The 19,009-nt window shown below is 41.0% G+C and overlaps 2 protein-coding genes across 2 annotated transcripts in view; one reads left to right on the top strand and one right to left on the bottom strand.

Moving 5' to 3' along the window:
* The window catches only part of psmd11b (proteasome 26S subunit, non-ATPase 11b), a 19,768-nt gene extending 4,938 nt beyond the window's left edge, over nucleotides 1-14,830 (bottom strand). Inside the window, exons 1-5 of the mRNA XM_053341464.1 lie at nucleotides 14,740-14,830; nucleotides 9,666-9,767; nucleotides 8,576-8,772; nucleotides 6,564-6,621; nucleotides 4,780-4,974 (exon numbers count right to left, since the gene is read on the bottom strand). Coding sequence (XP_053197439.1) covers nucleotides 4,780-4,974; nucleotides 6,564-6,621; nucleotides 8,576-8,772; nucleotides 9,666-9,767; nucleotides 14,740-14,830 — 643 coding nt within the window. The remainder of the gene's footprint in view (nucleotides 1-4,779; nucleotides 4,975-6,563; nucleotides 6,622-8,575; nucleotides 8,773-9,665; nucleotides 9,768-14,739) is intronic.
* A 3,151-nt stretch (nucleotides 14,831-17,981) lies between these two features.
* On the top strand, nucleotides 17,982-18,890 carry cdk5r1b (cyclin-dependent kinase 5, regulatory subunit 1b (p35)). Its single transcript, XM_053341471.1, has one exon. It carries the CDS (start codon nucleotides 17,982-17,984, stop codon nucleotides 18,888-18,890), a length of 909 nt encoding a protein of 302 aa, XP_053197446.1.
* The last annotated feature ends 119 nt before the right edge of the window (nucleotides 18,891-19,009 follow it).

The raw sequence follows: 19,009 nt of genomic DNA, 5'->3' as shown, positions 1-19,009 counted from the left end.
AGAGAGAGAGAGAGAGAGAGAGAGAGAGAGAAGGGGGAGAAGGAGAGGGAGAGAGAGAGAGAAGGGGGAGAAGGAGAGAGAGAGAGAGAGAGAGGGAGAGAGAGAGAGAGAGAGAGAGAGAAAGAAAGAGCGAGAGATGGGGGAGAGAGGGAGAGAGGAAGAGATAAGGAGAGAGAGAGAGAAAAGGAGAGCGATGGGGAGAGAGAGAGAAACAGAGAGAAAGAAAAAGAGAGAAAAAGAAAGAGAGGGAGAAAGAGAGAGGGGGAGGCGGGAGAGAGAGAGGGAGGGGAGAAGGAGAGGGGAGAGAGAAAGAGACAAAGAGAGAGAGACAAAGACAAAGAGAGAGATACAGAGAGAGAGAGAGAGAGATACAGAGAGAGAGATACAGAGAGAGAGATACAGAGATACAGAGAGAGAGATACAGAGAGAGAGATACAGAGAGAGAGAGAGAGACAGACACACAACATGATTAATTTAAAGTCTATATCCAAACCAAAACTGTGTCGAGACAGATTAGAAAACATCCACTCCTTCACAATAAGACTCCAGTATTAAAACATGAGCTGCTGCTGCTGCTGTTGCTGCTCCGCCTTCAGACCGGTTCAACTGTCTTTGAGATGATTATCAGAGTTTAAAATGAGCCGAGTCACAGTTGAGGACGAGTTACTCTAGTCACCAGTAATGCTGAGTCATTTTAATTATTTATCATATTACTATAAAACATCATTTTTAAAGTGTTTGTGTAGAGAGTAAAAACCCACTGATGCTCATTTTGAAGTCATTTATAGGATTAGTTTCATTATAGTTTCCAACTGCTGATTATTTTTCTACTTTATTAATAAGCTGATTGGTTGGTTTATGTAAAATAATCAGAAAATAATGATAATAATGATAAATAATATAAATTGAACAACTATAATTAGGCAAATTCACTCTGCTACAGACATTTTCAGACCTTGAATATCAAAAAAACTACATTTTAAGACATTTTAAGGACCTTGGTAATAATTAAACAATGAAATTAATGATAAATTTAATCAGATTATGTAAATTATTATAACACAGGAGGTATCAAACTCTTTAAAAACATTAAAAACTTAATTATTTTATGCTCTATTTTAGTCTAACGTATTGTTTTCTTTCTCTCTTTCCATTTTTCTGTACTTTGTTTTATTTTTATATTTCTTTTTTTATTGTATTTTTTTTTTTTATATCTGATATTTTATTTCTATTTAAAACACATTGAGTTGCCCCTCTGTATAAATGCACTATATTATAATAAATAAAGCTGCCTTATCTAGTGTTTAATACAAAGTAAAGAACTGAAGTCTAAACACACATATTTAACACTGTGGCGCCCTCTAGTGGCTCCTTCCGTCCTCCCTCCTTCTCTCTTCCGCTCCTTCCTTCCATCCTTCCTCCCTCCTTCGTTCCTTCTTCTCTCCCTCCCTCCGTCCTTGCTTCCTGTTCCCTTTCTCCCTCCTTCCCTCTCCTTTCGCTCCTTCCTTCCTCCTTCTCTCTTCCGCTCCTTCCTTCCGCTCCTTCCTTCCATCCCTCCCTCCTTTGTTCCTTCTTCTCTCCCTCCCTCCCTCCCTCCTCCCTCGTTCCTTCTTCCCTCCCTCACTCCCTCGTTCGTTCCTTCCTCCCTCCTTCCTCCCTCCTTCCTCCCTCCTTCTCTCCTTCCTTCCTTCCTTCCTTCCTCCCTCCCTCCCTCCCTCCCTCCCTCCTTCCTTCCTTCCTCCCTCCCTCCTTCTAAACCCAGAAATCAAGATTGAAGCACAAGAGAGATCAAACTTTTTCAGCTGTAGCTCCTAAAACTCTCCAAATAGTTGCCTCTGCTTGTTCGGCTGTCTCCAACACCGCCTGTTTTTAAATCAGGTCTTAAAAAAAACACATTTTTATTCTTTGACTTTTAACTAAAGTATAAATTGTCTTTTCTTTGTCTGTCATCTACTCTACTGGCTTTTGGATTTTCCCTCCCTCCTTCTCTCTTTCGCTCCTTCCTTCCTTCCTTCCTCCCTCCCTCCCTCCTTCGTGTTCCTTCCTTCCTCCCTCCTTCGTTCCTTCTTCTCTCCCTCCCTCCGTCCTTGCTTCCTTTTCCCTTTCTCCCTCCTTCCATCTCCTTTCGCTCCTTCCTTCCTCCTTCTCTCTTCCGCTCCTTCCTTCCTCCCTTCCTCCCTCCCTCGTTCCTTCCTTCCTCCCTCCCTCCCTCCCTCCCTCGTTCCTTCTTCCCTCCCTCACTCCCTCGTTCGTTCTTTCCTCCCTCACTCCCTCGTTCGTTCCTTCCTCCCTCCCTCCTTCCTTCCTTCCCTCCTTCTCTCCTTCCTCCCTCCCTCCCTCCTTCTCTCCTTCCTCCCTCCTTCTCTCCTTCCTCCCTCCTTCTCTCCTTCCTTCCCTCCTTCCTCCCTCCCTCCTTCTCTCCTTCCTCCCTCCTTCCTTCCTTCCTCCCTCCCTCCTTCCTTCTCTCCTTCCTTCCTTCCTTCCTCCCTCCCTCCTTCTAAACCCAGAAATCAAGATTGAAGCACAAGAGAGATCAAACTCTTTCAGCTGTAGCTCCTAAAACTCTCCAAATAGTTGCCTCTGCTTGTTCGGCTGTCTCCAACACCGCCTGTTTTTAAATCAGGTCTTAAAAAAACACATTTTTATTCTTTGACTTTTAACTAAAGTATAAATTGTCTTTTCTTTGTTTTAATCATCTACGATACCAGCTTTTGGATTTTTACTGTGTTGCTTTTATGTTATTGTTCAGCTTCTACAGGTTTAATTTAAATGTCCCTTCCTCCCTCCTTCGTGTTCCTTCCTTCCTTCCTCCCTCCTCTCTTTGGCTCCTTCCATCCATCCATCCTTCCTCCCTCCCTCCCTCCCTTCCTCGTTCCTTCTTCTCTCCCTCGTTCCTTCTTCCCTTCCTCCCTCCTTCGTTCCTTCTTCTCTCCCTCCCTCTGTCCTTGCTTCCTTTTCCCTTTCTCCCTCCTCCCCTGTCCTTTCGCTCCTTCCTTCCGTCCTTCCTCCTCTCTTCCGCTCCTTCCTTCCTCCCTCCCTCGTTCCTTCTTCCCTCCGTCACTCCCCTCGTTTCTTCCCTCCCTCGTTCGTTCCTCCCTCCCTCCTTCTCTCTTTCGCTCTTACCTTCCTGCCTTCCTTCCTTCCCTCCTCCCTCCCTCGTTCCTTCCTTCCTTCCTTCCTCCCTCCCTCCCTCCCTTCTTCTTTCCTTTGCTCCTTCCTTCCTCTTCTCCTTTCTCCCTCCCTCCCTCCTTCTCTCTTTCGCTCCTCCCTCCCTCCCTCCTTCGTTCCTCCAGTATGTCTGTGTTTTAACAGTCAGCGGCGGCATCGCTTGGTAAATTATACATCTGACTGAGCTGACTCAGTGATTTTTATAATTTCCAGACACATGTTGCATCAAACCCAGAGCTTGTAAGATGAGTTACGGCTGCTCCTCTGATCCCAGCATGAACCTGACCGAGCAACGACTCTTTCCACAGAAGACTGTAACTAATAAAACAATGACTGTGATTCCTTTAAAGTGAAGCCACTTCCAGGGTTGTTAGGGTGTTATTGTTCCTGCTCGCTCACAGGATGACGGACCCGAGTCATCGTTAACTTTATTAATCACATCTGTTCCCAAAAAACAAGTGAAACAAAAAAGCCTTTCTTTACCTAACCCTAACCCTTATTACTAAACACGTTGTGTGGTTTCTTTCATCTTTCATCAGTGCAAACATGAGGATCACACAAAGTTATTTTTACTGTTTTAATTCGAGCCCGACTGATTCTGGATACCGATATTAGGAAGTTAAAAAGTTCAGATAACGATATATCAGCCGATAATCTTAAATTCTATATCCTGTACCATTGAAATTGGTCCTGTAGGCTGGGACTTTATGTTTAATTTGCACAATCTGGATCTTGTCTTGGTCAGTTCACGTGTAGAAATATTTGTGTATTTTTAGCTTTGTGGTAACTTTCATTCATGTAATATTGATGTGCACTGTGGAAACATATGTGAGAAATGTCACAGTGCGGTAAGGACTCAATGAATTAAAGTTGCTGCTTGACGTCAACCTGCTATTTGGTGGATTTAATTAAAAAAACCTTAGGCATCAGTCGGGACTCTCTATTGTTTTTCAATATTTTGCTATGTAACTGCGGATTTCCACCGGAGAGAAATCTGCCTTTTAAAATAAAGTTGCACTGTTAATACAGTCATTACGGCAGCCCAATCAAATCCAAAGGAGTGCCTTTAGTTTACCGTAATTACTGTAGTAGCAGCACGACTAAACAGCCTGATTTTTGTTAACTTGCTCAAATTTAGTTGATTTGGTAATTTTCTTTGATTTTTGTGCTTGTGTCATGCGTCAGTAGCTACGTAGCTAGATGATATCTTTGTCTTTTTTTATTCCTGTTTGTTGCTGAAATACGATGGGGGCTGTTTTATTTTGAAAGACGGAAGTTTTATTATGTCGATTCTGTGTCTAGACTTCCTGTTTGGTGCAATCTGCTAATGTTGAATTTGAGTTAGAAACAGCTCCGTCAAAAATAGAAATGCTGCGGATTGATAGACCCGGTGGAAATTGGGCTTAAGACTCACCTCTTTGCATTGGCTTTTAATCCCAGCTGAGTTCGACTTCCTGACTTTTATTGTGAAACTATCTTTGTTTTTATTTACTGTGTTTTTATAGTTCATCATACTCATAATTGTTTGCTTATACAACACTTTATTTCAACTGCTGCTTGTTGTTAAATGTGCCGTATATAGATAGATAAACCTCTGGCTTGGCTTCTTACCTGACTGCATGTCCAGCGCCGCCTGGAGCTTTGGAGGACAGTAGATGGCGTTGGCCGTGGTCCTGGCCGAGGTGAGCGCAGCGCGGGCCTTGGGCAGGTTACTGAGAGCGTGGTACGTCTTACTTTCCAGCAGCTGAACCTCCACCAGCAGAGCTTTGTCATCCATCTTTTTCAGTTCCTGGAGCAACTGGGTGCCTGAGGGAGTAAAAAAAACAAAGGAAAAAAAGGAAATTGAGTTAATGAGATGTACGTTAAATGCTGCGGTAATACTTAGGCTGCGTCCACACTGCGAGCCAAAATCCGATTTTTAGCGGATCTAGTTTGGAACCAGATGCTCTTATGAAGTCTGAACAGTTATAAAGTCAAACCAGATTGAAACCACCTTTGGGAGGAAGTTAAAAATCTCATTTGGACAGATGTGTCTGAGTCTGAACAGCTCCAAACACTCAGATTTGACTGTCCGTGACGTCTCTCTACGTCTCTACGCTACGTCACTATGCGACACCAGACCTGCGCTTATTCCAGTTGTTGTTGCTAGGTGATATCACTGGAGGACTAATTCCAGTTGTTGTTGCTAGCTGATATCACTGGAGGACTCATTCCAGTTGTTGTTGCTAGGCGATATCACTGGAGCACTTATTCCAGTTGCTGTTGCTAGGTGATATCACTGGAGGACTTATTCCAGGTGTTGTTGCTAGGTGATATCACTGGAGCACTTATTCCAGTTGCTGTTGCTAGGTGACATCACTGGAGGACTTATTCCAGGTGTTGTTGCTAGGTGATATCACTGGAGGACTTATTCCAGTTGTTGTTGCTAGGTGATATCACTGGAGGACTTATTCCAGTTGTTGTTGCTAGGTGATATCACTGGAGGACTTATTCCAGTTGTTGCTGCTAGGTGATATCACTGGAGGACTTATTCCAGTTGTTGTTGCTAGGTGATATCACTGGAGGACTTATTCCAGTTGTTGTTGCTAGGTGATATCACTGGAGGACTTATTCCAGGTGTTGTTGCTAGGTGATATCACTGGAGGGTTTATTCCAGTTGTTGTTGCTGCTAGGTGATATCACTGGAGGACTTATTCCAGTTGTTGTTGCTAGGTTATATCAATGGAGGACTTATTCAAGTTGTTGTTGCTAGGTGATATCACTGGAGGACTTATTCCAATTGTTGTTGCTAGGTGATATCACTGGAGGACTTATTCCAGTTGTTGTTGCTAGGTTATATCAATGGAGGACTTATTCCAATTGTTGTTGCTAGGTGATATCACTGGAGGACTTATTCAAGTTGTTGTTGCTAGGTTATATCACTGGAGGCAACGGAGGACGTCAAACATCAGTCCATGGACAGAGGACCAAACCATATTCTTAATCTTTGGGGAGACGGCTCAGTTCAAGAGAAGCTCGAGGGTTTGTTGTTGCTGTCGGAATTGTATGACATCACACAATACACGCTAGATGACGTTGCCATGGCAACCTGTCAGATTGGTCATTAATGTGGCCCAGTCTGAACAGAGCCAAATGCGGCCTATGTCAACAGCTCGGAGGGTTAATGTGGGATTATAGTCCTGATATGTGCCGTTATTCCAATTTTTAAACCTGTAGAAATGTCTCCTCTCTTCTTCTCTAGATAGTTTGGTGTTTTGTAGACTAGAAGCATCTGTTGTGTTTCATCAACAAGTCAGGGCCGATAACCGCGTCGGCCTCTATGTTGTGTCTCTGAAGTAGAAGAAGACAGACTGCTGCCATTTATTTATATAAAAGAAAGAAAGAAAATAACTCACCGAGTGCCAAGGCCTCCTGGTATCTTTTGGTGTCAAAATAGAGTGAAATCAGTCGTGCCTGAGGGGGAAAAAGAAGAAAAGAAGAAGAAGAGTGATGTTAAAAGGAGCAGAGAGCAGCTGCGTCTCGTCTATTTATCGCCTCACAGAAACAGAAAAGCTACAACAGGTTTTAGAGACGTGAAGCAAACCAGAATATAAATTATGAGTGTTTTGAAATCAATAAAATTTAAAAAAAAAAAGGGATGGACACCTCAGATCTGATTTATTCCATTTATAGGGACTGAAAACACACTTTTACCACAAAGCTTTTTAGTTAATTTAACTTTAATACATCAGATTAATCAATAATTTTACTCTAAATGTAAAATCCTGGTGCTTTATTATGATTTTAACACTTACATACTGTTATTAACACTATACTATACTATACTATATATTCTCTCTTTATTAGTCTCTATAAATGATTTCTGAACCACAAATCATTCATGAATATCATTAACAATCAAACTATGTATCTGTCCAATGTTATATAACACAGGAGATGATTTCAATTCATTATATTAAATGTGAATAAAGAGTATTTTTATGAATAAATGAGTCCAACACAAACAAAAATACAGATCAGCTGCACATAAATGTTGATATATTTCCTTTTTTTTTGGTATATTTTGGGTCACATGAGGAAAAGTCTTCAAATTTCTGGCTAAAATAAAAGTTTAAGGTGTTTTTTCTTCACTAAAATGTAAAACAAAAACTTGTCATGTTGCCTTAAATCATTAAAAAAAAGACTTAAAACAATCATGAGCCTAATAGTGTTAATCTTTTATTTTGTAATTCGGCCAACATTTGCAGATATTTCTGGCTCTGAGTGTGGACCTGCCCCCCCCCCCCTTTCATTTTGGCTGCAGTAGCGAGGTGATGTCATCATATATCAGCATGTAGAGACCTGTCAGCACATTATCATTATTATTATTATTAATAGGAGCATTAACTCCTCATTTTATCACTTTCTTTGGGCAAAGTTCACAAAATTGGCTTCATTATATTTCTTTAACCCTCCTGTCGTCCTCCCGGGTCAAATTGACCCCATCTCTCTTTTGACTGTTCCTTCTTTCCTTCCTCCCTCCCTCCCTCTTTCTTTAATTTTTCCTTCCTTCTTCCCCTCCTTGCTCCTTCCTTTCTTTCTTTCTTTTTTCCTCACTTCCTACCTTCCTCTCCCCCTTACTCCTTTCTTTCTTTCCTTCCTTCCTTCCTCACTTCCAACCTTCCTTCTCTCCTTCCTCCCCCTCCCCCTACTCCTTTCTTTCCTTCCTTCCATCCTCCTGTCCTTCCTTCTTTCCTCACTTCCTACCTTCCTTTATCCTTACTTCCTTCCTCCCCCCTTATTCCTTCCTTTCCTTCCTTCCATCCTCCTGTCCTTCCTTCATCCCTTCGTTCTTTCCTCACTTCCTACCTTCCTTCCTTTCTCCTTTCCTTCTCTCCTTACTTCCTTCCTCCCCCCTTATTCCTTCCTTTCTTTCTTTCCTTCCGTCCTCACTTCCTTCCTTCCTTCCTTCCTTCTCTCCTTACTCCTCCCTCCTTTCCTTCCTTCCTTCCTCCTTTCCTCACTTCCTACCTTCCTTCCCTTCCTACCTTCCTTCCCACCTTCCTTCCCCCTTTCCTTCTCTCCTTACCCCAACCCCCCTACTCCTTTCCTTCCTTCCTTCCTTCCTTCCTTCAACTCTTCCTTGACCTGAGGACAACAGGAGGGTTAAAGCTCTCTATTATTATCATCATCATGTTGAGTAACCCATGGCAACCAAAACACACAGCTATGATTTATGTGTATCAAATCTCCCACTTCACGAGTCAGAAGATATTTAAATTTGATCCAGCTTCCTCTCTTACAGCAGCTATTTTGTTTCCGCTTTCATTAATCATAAAATAAACGTGCTTTACAAATAAATCTCCCTTGCTTTAATATCTCAGTCTTATTTTTGCACATTTTCACTCTGCTCCGCTCCTCCTTTTACCTCCAGAGCCTGTCGTAGGAAGGTCCTCTTCTCGTTCTTGGCCCATTCGATGCACTCGAGACACAGCTCCACTTCCTGCCCCGTCGCCGCCTCCATGTCGAGGAAAAGGTCGAGCAGGGAGCGGACCAGCCGGGCCGCCTTCGCCTTGCTGATGGAAATCAGGAAAGGCCTGACGAATTTCAGGAGACCCCCGAGCTCTGCAGACGGACACAAGAGAAGAGGATTTAGAAACATTTAGAGTCGGTTCTAGTAAGGCTGCTCAATTTCTCCCGTATTTTTAAGACTCATCTCCCGCCGCCCTCCCGTTAAGTTTTTTCTCCCGTAATTTTACAGCCCCAACTTTGTTTGTTAATAATAATGAGATCGAGCACAATAACAAAGGTTTTATTTTGAAAAGCTTAGACAGGAAGCCACCACAGCTCCGTTATAGTTTGACAGAAGCTGAAACACACGGCGAAATGTTTTAACTTTAACTTACTTTCTTTCCTTTCTCTCTTCCTACCTTCCTTCCTTTCTACCTTCTTTTCTTTCTTTCTCTCTTCCTACCATCCTTTCTTTCTCTCTTCCTACCTTCCTTTCTTCCTACTTTCCTTCCTTTCTTTCTCTCTTCCTACCTTGCTTATCTTCCTTCCTTCCTCCCTCCCTTCCCTTCCCCTCCAAAACTAATAAAATCGAGGGGAAACTATTTTTAATAATAATGAGATAGCGCTCAATAACAAAGGTTTTATTTTGAAAAGCTCAGACAGGAAGCCACTGCAGCTCCGTTATAGTTTGACAGAAGCTGAAACACACGGTGAAATGTTTTAACTGTAAAAGTATAAAAGTGCAGAGTTTCCAGCCTGCGTCAGACGATGCTGAGTTTACTGACTAATTATTAAAAACCAGGATGTGATGTGTGAACTGTCGTCATGGTAACCAGCTCAGCTCTAATATCTCTGCACATTTTCTGCTATGTGTTGCGTTAAGCGGCAGATAAAAGGCTGCTGCTGGGAGGGAAAATTAATTCAGCTGAATGGACAAGAAATGCAGCATGTTTCTAAAGTTTAAAAAAATATATATTTAAATAATAGTGTGGAGTTTTAAACGTTACCTGCTGCCTGTCCCGTCTTGGCCAGCAGCGTCCCGAGCTCCAGGATGCTCTGTTCTTTAACCCTGACGGCCTCCTCATCGTTCTCCTGAACATCTCTCCTCACTGTGAAACAAAGAAAGACAAAGTTAGACACCTTAGAAATAGTGCTGGGCAATTAATGGAAAAAATAATCCAAACCAAAATTTAGAAACTCTAAATCGACTTAATCTTGCTCATGTCAGTTAATCGTGGTGTTCTCCGTTGCCATGACAACAAGACCATTCATAGTTCTAATCAAGTAAACTAGACATGAACCACAGCTTCCTTCCTTCTGTCCTCCCTCCCTCCTGCTTTCCTTCCCTGTCCTTCTTTCCCTTTCTCCCTCCCTCCTACCTTCCTTCCTTCCCTCTGTCCTTCTTTCCTTCCTTACTCCCTTCCTCCCTCCTTTCCTTTCTTGTTCCTCCCTCCCTCTCTTCCTTCTTTCCTCCCTCCTTCCTTCCTCCCTGCCTCCTTTCCTTTCCTTTCTTGTTCTTCCCTCCCTCCTTCCTTCCTCCCCTGTCCTTCTTTCCTTCCTTCCTCTTTTCCTTTCTCACTCCCTCCCTCCTTCTTTCCTTCCCTGTCCTCTTTTCCTTCCTTCTTCCTCCTACCTTCCCTCCTCCCTCCCATCCTTCCCTCTGTCCTTCTTTCCTTCCTCCCTCCCTTCTACCTTCCTTCTTCCTCCCTCCCTTCCCTCGATCCCTCTTTCCTTCCTTCCTCTTTTACTTTCTCCCTCCCTCCCTCCTTGTTAATCCCTCCCTCCTTTCCTTCCTTGTTAATCCCTCCCTCCTTTCCTTCCTTCCTTCCTCTCTCTTTCCTTCCTTCCTTCCTTTCCTCTGTCCTTCTTTCCTTACTTCCCCCATTCCTCTTTTCCTTTCTCCCTCCCTCCTACCTTCCTTCTTCCTCCCTCCATCTTTCCTTCCTTCATTTTAACCCAAACCATGATCTTTACATAGTTCTATAATCAAGTAAACTAGACATTAACCACAGCGTTACACCTTAAATCATCTTTATTTTCACTCCCTAAAGAGTGATTGAGTTCTACTATGAGTGTATTATGTGAAAATCAATAAATATATTTGAATAATAATAAAAAAAATTCAATTAATCGTGATTTTGATTTTTGCGATAATCGTCCAGCTCTATTTAGAAACTTTGTTCTTTTAAATCCCGATGAAAGGCAACCTGTGAATTTGTGTTTAACTAGTGAGAGAATGACATTAATGAGATGTTAATTTAATTTAGAGAGTTTGATTTCTGGACTTTTTTTTTTGCTCATATTGGTTTCAAACCCACACACACAAACCTTATAACTACTTATAAGAGCTGCAACAATTAATTCATAAATCAATCACCACATATCTTTATAATTATTTAATAGTTTTTAGTCACTGTAAACGCAAAAAATGATCAACTTCTCCGACTCCAGCTTCTAAAATGTGAATATTTTATGAATTTTATATATATTTTATGGTGTATTTAGTCTGCTATGATTGTAAACTATTGTGTAATATATAATAAATATCTGTTCTTTTTAAATCCAGATGAAAGGCAACCTGTGGATTTGTTTTTAACTAGTGAGAAAATGACATTAATGAGACGTTAATTCAATTTAAAGTTTGATTTCTGGACTTTTTGCTTATATTAGAGCTGCAACAATTAGTTTATAAATCAATCACCGCATATCTTAATAATTATTTCATTATATTTTATTTATATTATTCATTTAAGTCACTTTCAAAGCAAAAAATGACCAACTTCTCCGACTCCAGCTTCTAAAATGAGAATATTTTATGAATCTTATATATATTTTGTGGTGTATTTAGTCTGCTATGATTGTAAACTATTGTGTAATATATAATAAATCTGTTCTTTTAAATCCAGATGAAAGACAACCTGTGGATTTGTTTTTAACTAGTGAGAAAATTACATTAATGAGATGTTAATTTAATTTAGAGAGTTTGATTTCTGGGCTTTTTTTGCTCATATATTTAGCAGGTAATGATTTCTTGACTTTTTAAATGTTGGAAACTGTGATTTTACTATTTTAAGAGCTGCAACAATTAGTTTATAAATCAATCACCACATATCTTTATAATTATTTAATAGTTTTTAGTCACTTTATATCAGAGGAGTCAAACTCATTTTCGTTCAAGGGCCACATACACACCAATTTGATCTCATGTGGGCCGGAACAATAAAAAGAAGGAAGGGAGGGAAGGAAACAAGGATGGACAGATGGAAGGAAGGAAGGAAGGAAGGAAGGAAGGAAGGAAGGAAGGAAGGAAGGAAGGAAGGAAGGAAGGAAAAGGGATTAGGAAAGGAAGGAAGGAAGGAAGGAAGGAAGGAAGGAAAAGGGATTAGGAAAGGAAGGAAGGAAGGAAGGAAGGAAGGAAGGAAGGAAGGAAAGACAAAAGGAAGGAAAGAATGAAGGAAGGAAGGAAGGAAAAGGGATTAGGAAGGTAAGGAAGGAGGGAAGGAAAGACAAAAGGAAGGAAGGAATGAAGGAAGGAATGAAGGAAGGAAAAGGGATTAGGAAAGGAAGGAAGGAAGGAAGGAAGGAAGGAAGGAAGGAAGGAAGGAAGGAAGGAAAAGGGATTAGGAAAGGAAGTATGGAGGGAAGGAAACAAAGAAGGAAAGAAGTAAGAAAGGAAGAAAGGAAAAGAATACAAGGAAGGAAAGTGGGCCGGACTGAATGCCTTGGCGGGCCGGTTCTGGCCCACGGGCCGCATGTTTGACATCCCTGCTTTAAAGCAAAAAATGATCAACTTCTCTCACTCCAGCTTCTAAAATGTGAATATTTTATGGTGTATTTAGTTTTCTATGACTGTATAAATAAAGAATATCTGGGTTATAACACTGTGGGACAAAGGACGACATTAGAGGTCGTGACTTTGAGAAACAATGATTAACACTTTTCCTACTTAATCTACTTGTTATGCTCTCTTTTATTTTCAGTTTTAATTTCTTTTAAGCAGTTTGTGTGAAAAGTACTAAATATTATTCTTATTATAAAACCCACATGATACTCTTATTAGTGTAAAATATGATGCAATATTACTATTAATCTACCCAAAGCAGATAAAACTGGCTCCACACTGATCATTTTCAACATTTAAACTCTAATTTAATACTAATAAAAACCAACAATACAATATACTGTAATAATATAACATGCTGAAAGAAAGCAGGACTTCTACAGTTGATACTTTAATTACATTTCACTGATCATTCATCTGTATTATCACTTAAATAACATGTTGAATTCAGGATTTTTTACTTGTAATGTTTTAGACTAACTTACTAAATGTAGTCGACCTTCACTTTAAAATGTGTTAATACTGATAAGATACTTTATTGATCCCAAAGGAAATAAAAAAGGAATCCAGGAGCCCATATTAGGTCAGATCACACAGTGAGTCAGTCCAAAAATAAGAAAAAAGAAAAACAAGGGGGGTATTTTCATAGTTATCTGTTGAAAGTGGAAAGTTTCTCTGTGCCTTAAAGGGAAAGTCTCAGTTTAAAAAGCTCTGATTTTAAAATCTGTGATGATTTCTGACGCCTCAACCAGTTTGGAAATCAATCTCGGTCCGATATTCAACTTTGGAGGAAAGTGAAGTGGAAACCTGACGCCTCAAAGTTAAAAAAAACACTGAGAACTGACTTTATAGAGACTTTACAGCCTGTACTGCTCCTTCAATCATACTCCCATACATGACCTACTGTCGGGAAGTATGGAGGAACACATACAAAAAAATACAGAAAACTTTATTTAAATGTAACATAAACAGTTTTGTACATTGATCTTTGCTTACAGAATGAGAGATGATAAATATAATACAAACTATAATAACCCTGGTGTGTGTAAAAAATATTAGTGGTACAAATTGAGTATTTAAACATTTCTCAAGGTGATTTTTAGGTGATATATATTCAGGGCTCCCACAGCCATGAAATTCCTGGAAAAGTTATGAAATAAGAGAAACTGTTTTTTATGGCCTGGAAATGTTTTGCAAAAGTTTTGAATTAGGGATCGACCCAATCTGATATCAAAGATAACAAATATAAGACAGGCTGCATGAACAATAGTTTTGAAAATAAATTCAATGTTAAAAATGTGTGGGAACTCTGTTAAAATGACATTTACTGCCTCTCATGTCTTCCAATTAATGTCAAAAGTAATTATGTTTAATTTAGAAAAAGTTTAAATGCTGAATACAATAAATAATGTACCTAACTGTTTAGCTTAGTTTATTCCAAGTTTGCTTCTAAAATATAGAGGCAGCAAAATATAAAGAAATGACAGCAACTTTTGTCCTATCACTGTTTTTCTTTTTTTCTTTTACTCTAACAATCACAAAGATAAACTCTAGAAATCTATTAGGACATGTTTAAATACTCTGTATAGTACAATAATATTGTTTCCACACATACACAAAATATTTGGGAACCCTGAACTATTGTTTATTTCTTTTAGGGGTGATATATATATTTGTTTATTTCTTCCATCTCTGAGCAGCACTGAGCTTGACAGCTACTTGGACTGGTGTGACAAGGCAGAATGAGGACAGTGATGCCTTTAAGGACTATTTACAGATAATAATAAGATAATATCAGTGTGTCATTAGTATACACAGACACAAACACACCTGCACAGCTTGACTAAACCACTTGATAGCTTCTCTCTGGAGTTATTTCTCTTTAAATTCACTGTGATAACAACAAGCTAATATGGTTAGCCACAATAATAACAACAATGCTAACATGAGTCACTTTAAGTATAGCTAATAGAAAGATAGCTAGTACACACAAGCAACATTATACTATCCTAATATATATAATAATAATTTTGAATATAATATTATTACATATTTCACGCCTCTGGCCTAAAGTTAGCACAAGGAGCTAACGTGCTAACTAGCTAGCATTACATTGAACAGTGAGTCAGCACGGAGCACCGGCTAGCTTTAACACCACCTTTACCCCGCTAATACTCACCAAAAACAGGACAAAACAACACGGTGGTCAAGAGAGAACGTGTCCGCATTAAATGACTTACCTATCGAGTGGAGGATGTCGATAGAGGCGTTGCTGTCCGTGCTAATGAGAGACTGAGCTCTCTGAAACTCGACCACCGCTGCAGCCGCCATCTTTGCTTAATTCAAAATGCTGCTGCTTGAATGAAAAAAAAAAAGGTTACGTGCCGGCGTTACGTTCTCTTTGCGTGCGTGACGTGACGTCAACGCGCCAGGATTGAGGGTGTGGGGAAATGTAGTTCTAAATTGAAAATAGGTCGATAAAAATAAATAAATATGATTCAGACTCTCTTTATTGTCAAATCAGGAGCTTATGGAGTCTTACAGTTTAACAGGTAGACAGTGCAAGACATAAAATGTATAAAATAAAACTGATCAATGTGTGTATAACACAGTAGTGCAAGAGACAAAGATTGTAGTCCAAAAACAAAATATACTATAATAATAATTGTAATAATAATAATAATGATAGATTTATTTTATAGAGTGCTTTTAAGAAAACTCAGATACACTTTACAGAATCAAAGACACATTAAAACAATAAAACCATATAGAATAAATTAAAACACAATCAATAAAAGCAATGTGGAGGAAACAAAAATAGAAAAACAAAGACACTGACACAAAAGGACAGCGTAGACAGTAAGAGTGAGACTGTAGTGCATTAGTATTATGATTATTATGATAAATAACACTAATACTACCACTACTACTACTAATAATAATAATTACAACATTAAAAGTAATGCAATAATGCACATAAATTAGGCTGTTATCATATAGAGCAAACTAACCAATATTTAGTGACAATATTTAAACCATATACAATTAGAATGAGACAAAATTGTATTTCAATGTATGCAATGTTTTGTGTAGAACTGTAGAAATATGGGTTTAAATAATGTACCAGCAGCGTCTATAGGTGGTAGCCTATATGTCTGTGGTCAAAGTAGATGTATGGATTGTTGATATTAAACACTAAATAAAACCACAATATATATTCCGGAAATGGAAAAAAATATACACATAACTATATCATTAAATTCCACAAGCCTACAGTGGAGAATTAGCGATTAAGGGATTAAAACAAAGCTCCAAACAACTGGGTTACCTAAATAGAAACCTTTTCACTTTTCATATGTAACAGCTTTTAAATGTATGTTGGTGAGTCAGTCGGTGATGATGCCATCATATGTTATGTAGGCAAGAAACCCCTCTGAGTTCATTGGGTTCAGTGTGCATGAGTGCCTGAGCTATGTGTGGCTCTATAGGCGGAGTTGTTTCTCCAGGAGAGACAGCACAGTGGCGCCCCACCACCGTCTTTTGAGTCAACCCTCCTCAAACACACACACACACACACACACACACACACACACAGAGTCAGTCAGTGTGACACAACACAACATCAGCACCTCGCAGCATCCGCATCTCACGGCCAGGAGGACCAGGAGCACATCTTCATCCAAGCATCCATTCCACAACTGCCTCCCATCGTCTGCGCACCGCCGACACCAGGCGTGATCATCCACTGCTTGTGTTATATTTGGGATTATTCTTCTCTCTGCTGCATTTATACACACGCTCTGTCTCTGGGATGATTTTATGGTTTTGATCGCGTTTTTCATACGGAGAAAAACAGGCTTTAAAAACACGGAGCATCATCGTTTCTGTGCGATTGTTCTTCATTTTGAGCTGGAAATCGGGTAAGTTTTATTATATGTATTTTTTGGGAATATTTTGGTGCAGCAGTTTGGATTGTGGGTGCAGATTTGTGGATTCATTATATGTGAAATAGGGAGGGAGGAGAGAGATGCGCAGCTGCGTTTTACAGGAAAATATGAGACTATTATGAGATAAATGAGGATGTTGAACTATAGGCAGCCATATATAATCACACATTTAGTGATATTATAAAGGGATGATATCAAAAGGTGAATTTTCATCATTTTTAAGCCACCGCCTATTATGGGCAATGCTCTCATTTCGACGCAGACGCTCAGTTTCAGCACCATGGAGAGCATCCGATGTACACAACCCGATTTTATTACAGCAAAGAAATCCGACAAATCCTTTAAATCTTACTCCACTGGAGACACATTTAAAGCTGAGATTGTGTATTTTCTGCTCCATAAAAATGACGAATGAGACATCAGATGGATAGAGGGTGATGGAATGACGGGATTTAAGAGCACGCTTTGGATCCTGCGCAAGAGAGCAATGTCGATCCATCGACTGTGTCTTTTATACTGTAGCTGCTGCAGTGAGGATGAAAAACACGTCGTGCAAAAATAAAGAATCACACGCATCTGTTTATTTTAAAGAGGTTTAAACACGATCATGGCTTTGTGTTGCTTTGATATGATGAGCCTTGCATATAGGCACAAAATCCGACCTTCACCTGTTATTATGGTGTTTACGTTATTCATGGCGTCCATTTTATCGAGATGGTGGCGCGTGGTGGTTCACTCTGGTTTATGTGCCAGTGCCTATAAAATATGGATCTCTCATCATGCAATGTTTATGAATTCACCATATAGGACCCAATTTGAGGCACCGATGCAGTAGGATTCATCATACACAATCGTCCACGTGATTTTTTTTCTCCCCTTGCTCTGTAATCTACTGCAAGATGAATGAAGGCTGGAGCACAATTTCATACTAAATTGTTTATAATGTGTGTGGGATTTGCTCGCTCTGTATTGATCATTTGCAGCAAGCAGGAATCTATACTGATGGTATTAATTAGTATATTTAGCTACAGGCTGAGCCATTCCAGCATTTATTGAGTCAAATCAACACTGCTAATAAGCCTGGTGTATTCTGTCAGATAAAGCTCACTCACACCAGAAAGCTGATTTTTATCTGATGTAAGATGAATAATAGGATGATAGATCGAACATGAGATCAACACACACTTTATTGGCTATTTCCAAATATCTGTGAATGATTTAAAGGCAGGAGCTTCTCTACCAATTATTTTTCTGATTATTGATTTTTTGTGCTTCCAGCAGAGCCCATCCGGAGCCGCAGACGGAGAGCTGAAATACAACAGAGGCTGTCTCAGTCAAGGTGATCGTTATCCCCTCAGAGAGCTGTTTACAGGACAATCTCCTCCTCAGCTTTAGATGCCCAGCGGCAGCCTGTAGCCCGGGACCCCCCCTGCTCTCAGAAGCATTGAGGCTTTGAGACCCTCAAGGATCTCCCCTGGCAGACGCTCTTCTGACCCAGCGAGGCTAAAGCCCCTGGACGCCTCCCCGCAGTCACCATGGGAACCGTGCTGTCTTTGTCACCCAGCTACCGAAAGGCGGCTCTGTTTGAGGACGGACCGGCCACCGTGGGCCACTACACGGCCGTCCAGAACAGCAAGAACGCCAAAGACAAGAACCTGAAGCGCCACTCGCTCATCAACGTCCTCCCATGGAAGCGGATTGTAGCGGTGTCGGCCAAGAAGAAAGGCTCCAAGAAGGTGCAGCCCAACGGCACCTACCAGAACAATGTCACCCACCTCAACAATGAGAACCTGAAGAAGTCCCAGTCCTGCGCCAACCTCTCCACCTTCACCCAGGATCAGAGCACTCCAGCTCTCACCAAGACCTCCAACAACACAGTATCGTCTGTCAAGAAGGCCCCTCTGGCCAACTCCAATGTGGCCCCCGGGACTCCTAAGAGAGTGATCGTCCAGGCCTCCACTAGCGAGCTGCTGCGTTGCCTTGGGGAGTTTCTGTGCCGGCGTTGTTACCGACTCAAACACCTGTCCCCTACTGATCCCGTGCTGTGGCTGCGCAGCGTGGACCGCTCCTTGCTGCTGCAGGGCTGGCAGGACCAAGGATTCATCACTCCTGCTAACGTAGTCTTTGTCTACATGCTGTGCCGTGACGTGGTTTCCTCCGAGGTCGCCACGGAGCACGAGCTGCAGGCCGTGCTCCTCACCTGCCTCTACTTGTCTTACTCCTACATGGGCAACGAGATCTCCTACCCGCTCAAGCCCTTCTTAGTGGAGAGCTCCAAGGAGACCTTCTGGGACCGCTGCCTGTCCATCATCAACCTGATGAGCGCAAAGATGCTCCAGATCAACTCCGACCCGCACTACTTCACTCAGGTGTTCGCCGACCTGAAGAACGAGAGCCAGAAGGAGGAGGAGAGGAGCCGCTTGCTCATCGGCCTGGACCGGTGAGGGGATGCTAAGGGGGGGGCGGGGGGAGCAGAGGAGGAGGAGGAGGGGGAGGAGAGGGCTAGGGGGGAGGTGGAGCATACTCCAGTCTGGCATTTTGACACGTTTGAAAGCTGATGCTA

This window comes from Scomber japonicus, chromosome 20 (assembly GCF_027409825.1).
Source record: "Scomber japonicus isolate fScoJap1 chromosome 20, fScoJap1.pri, whole genome shotgun sequence".
Lineage (NCBI taxonomy): Eukaryota > Metazoa > Chordata > Actinopteri > Scombriformes > Scombridae > Scomber > Scomber japonicus.
The sequence above is the reverse complement of the archived record's forward strand: the minus strand, read 5'-3'. Positions and strand labels throughout refer to the sequence as shown.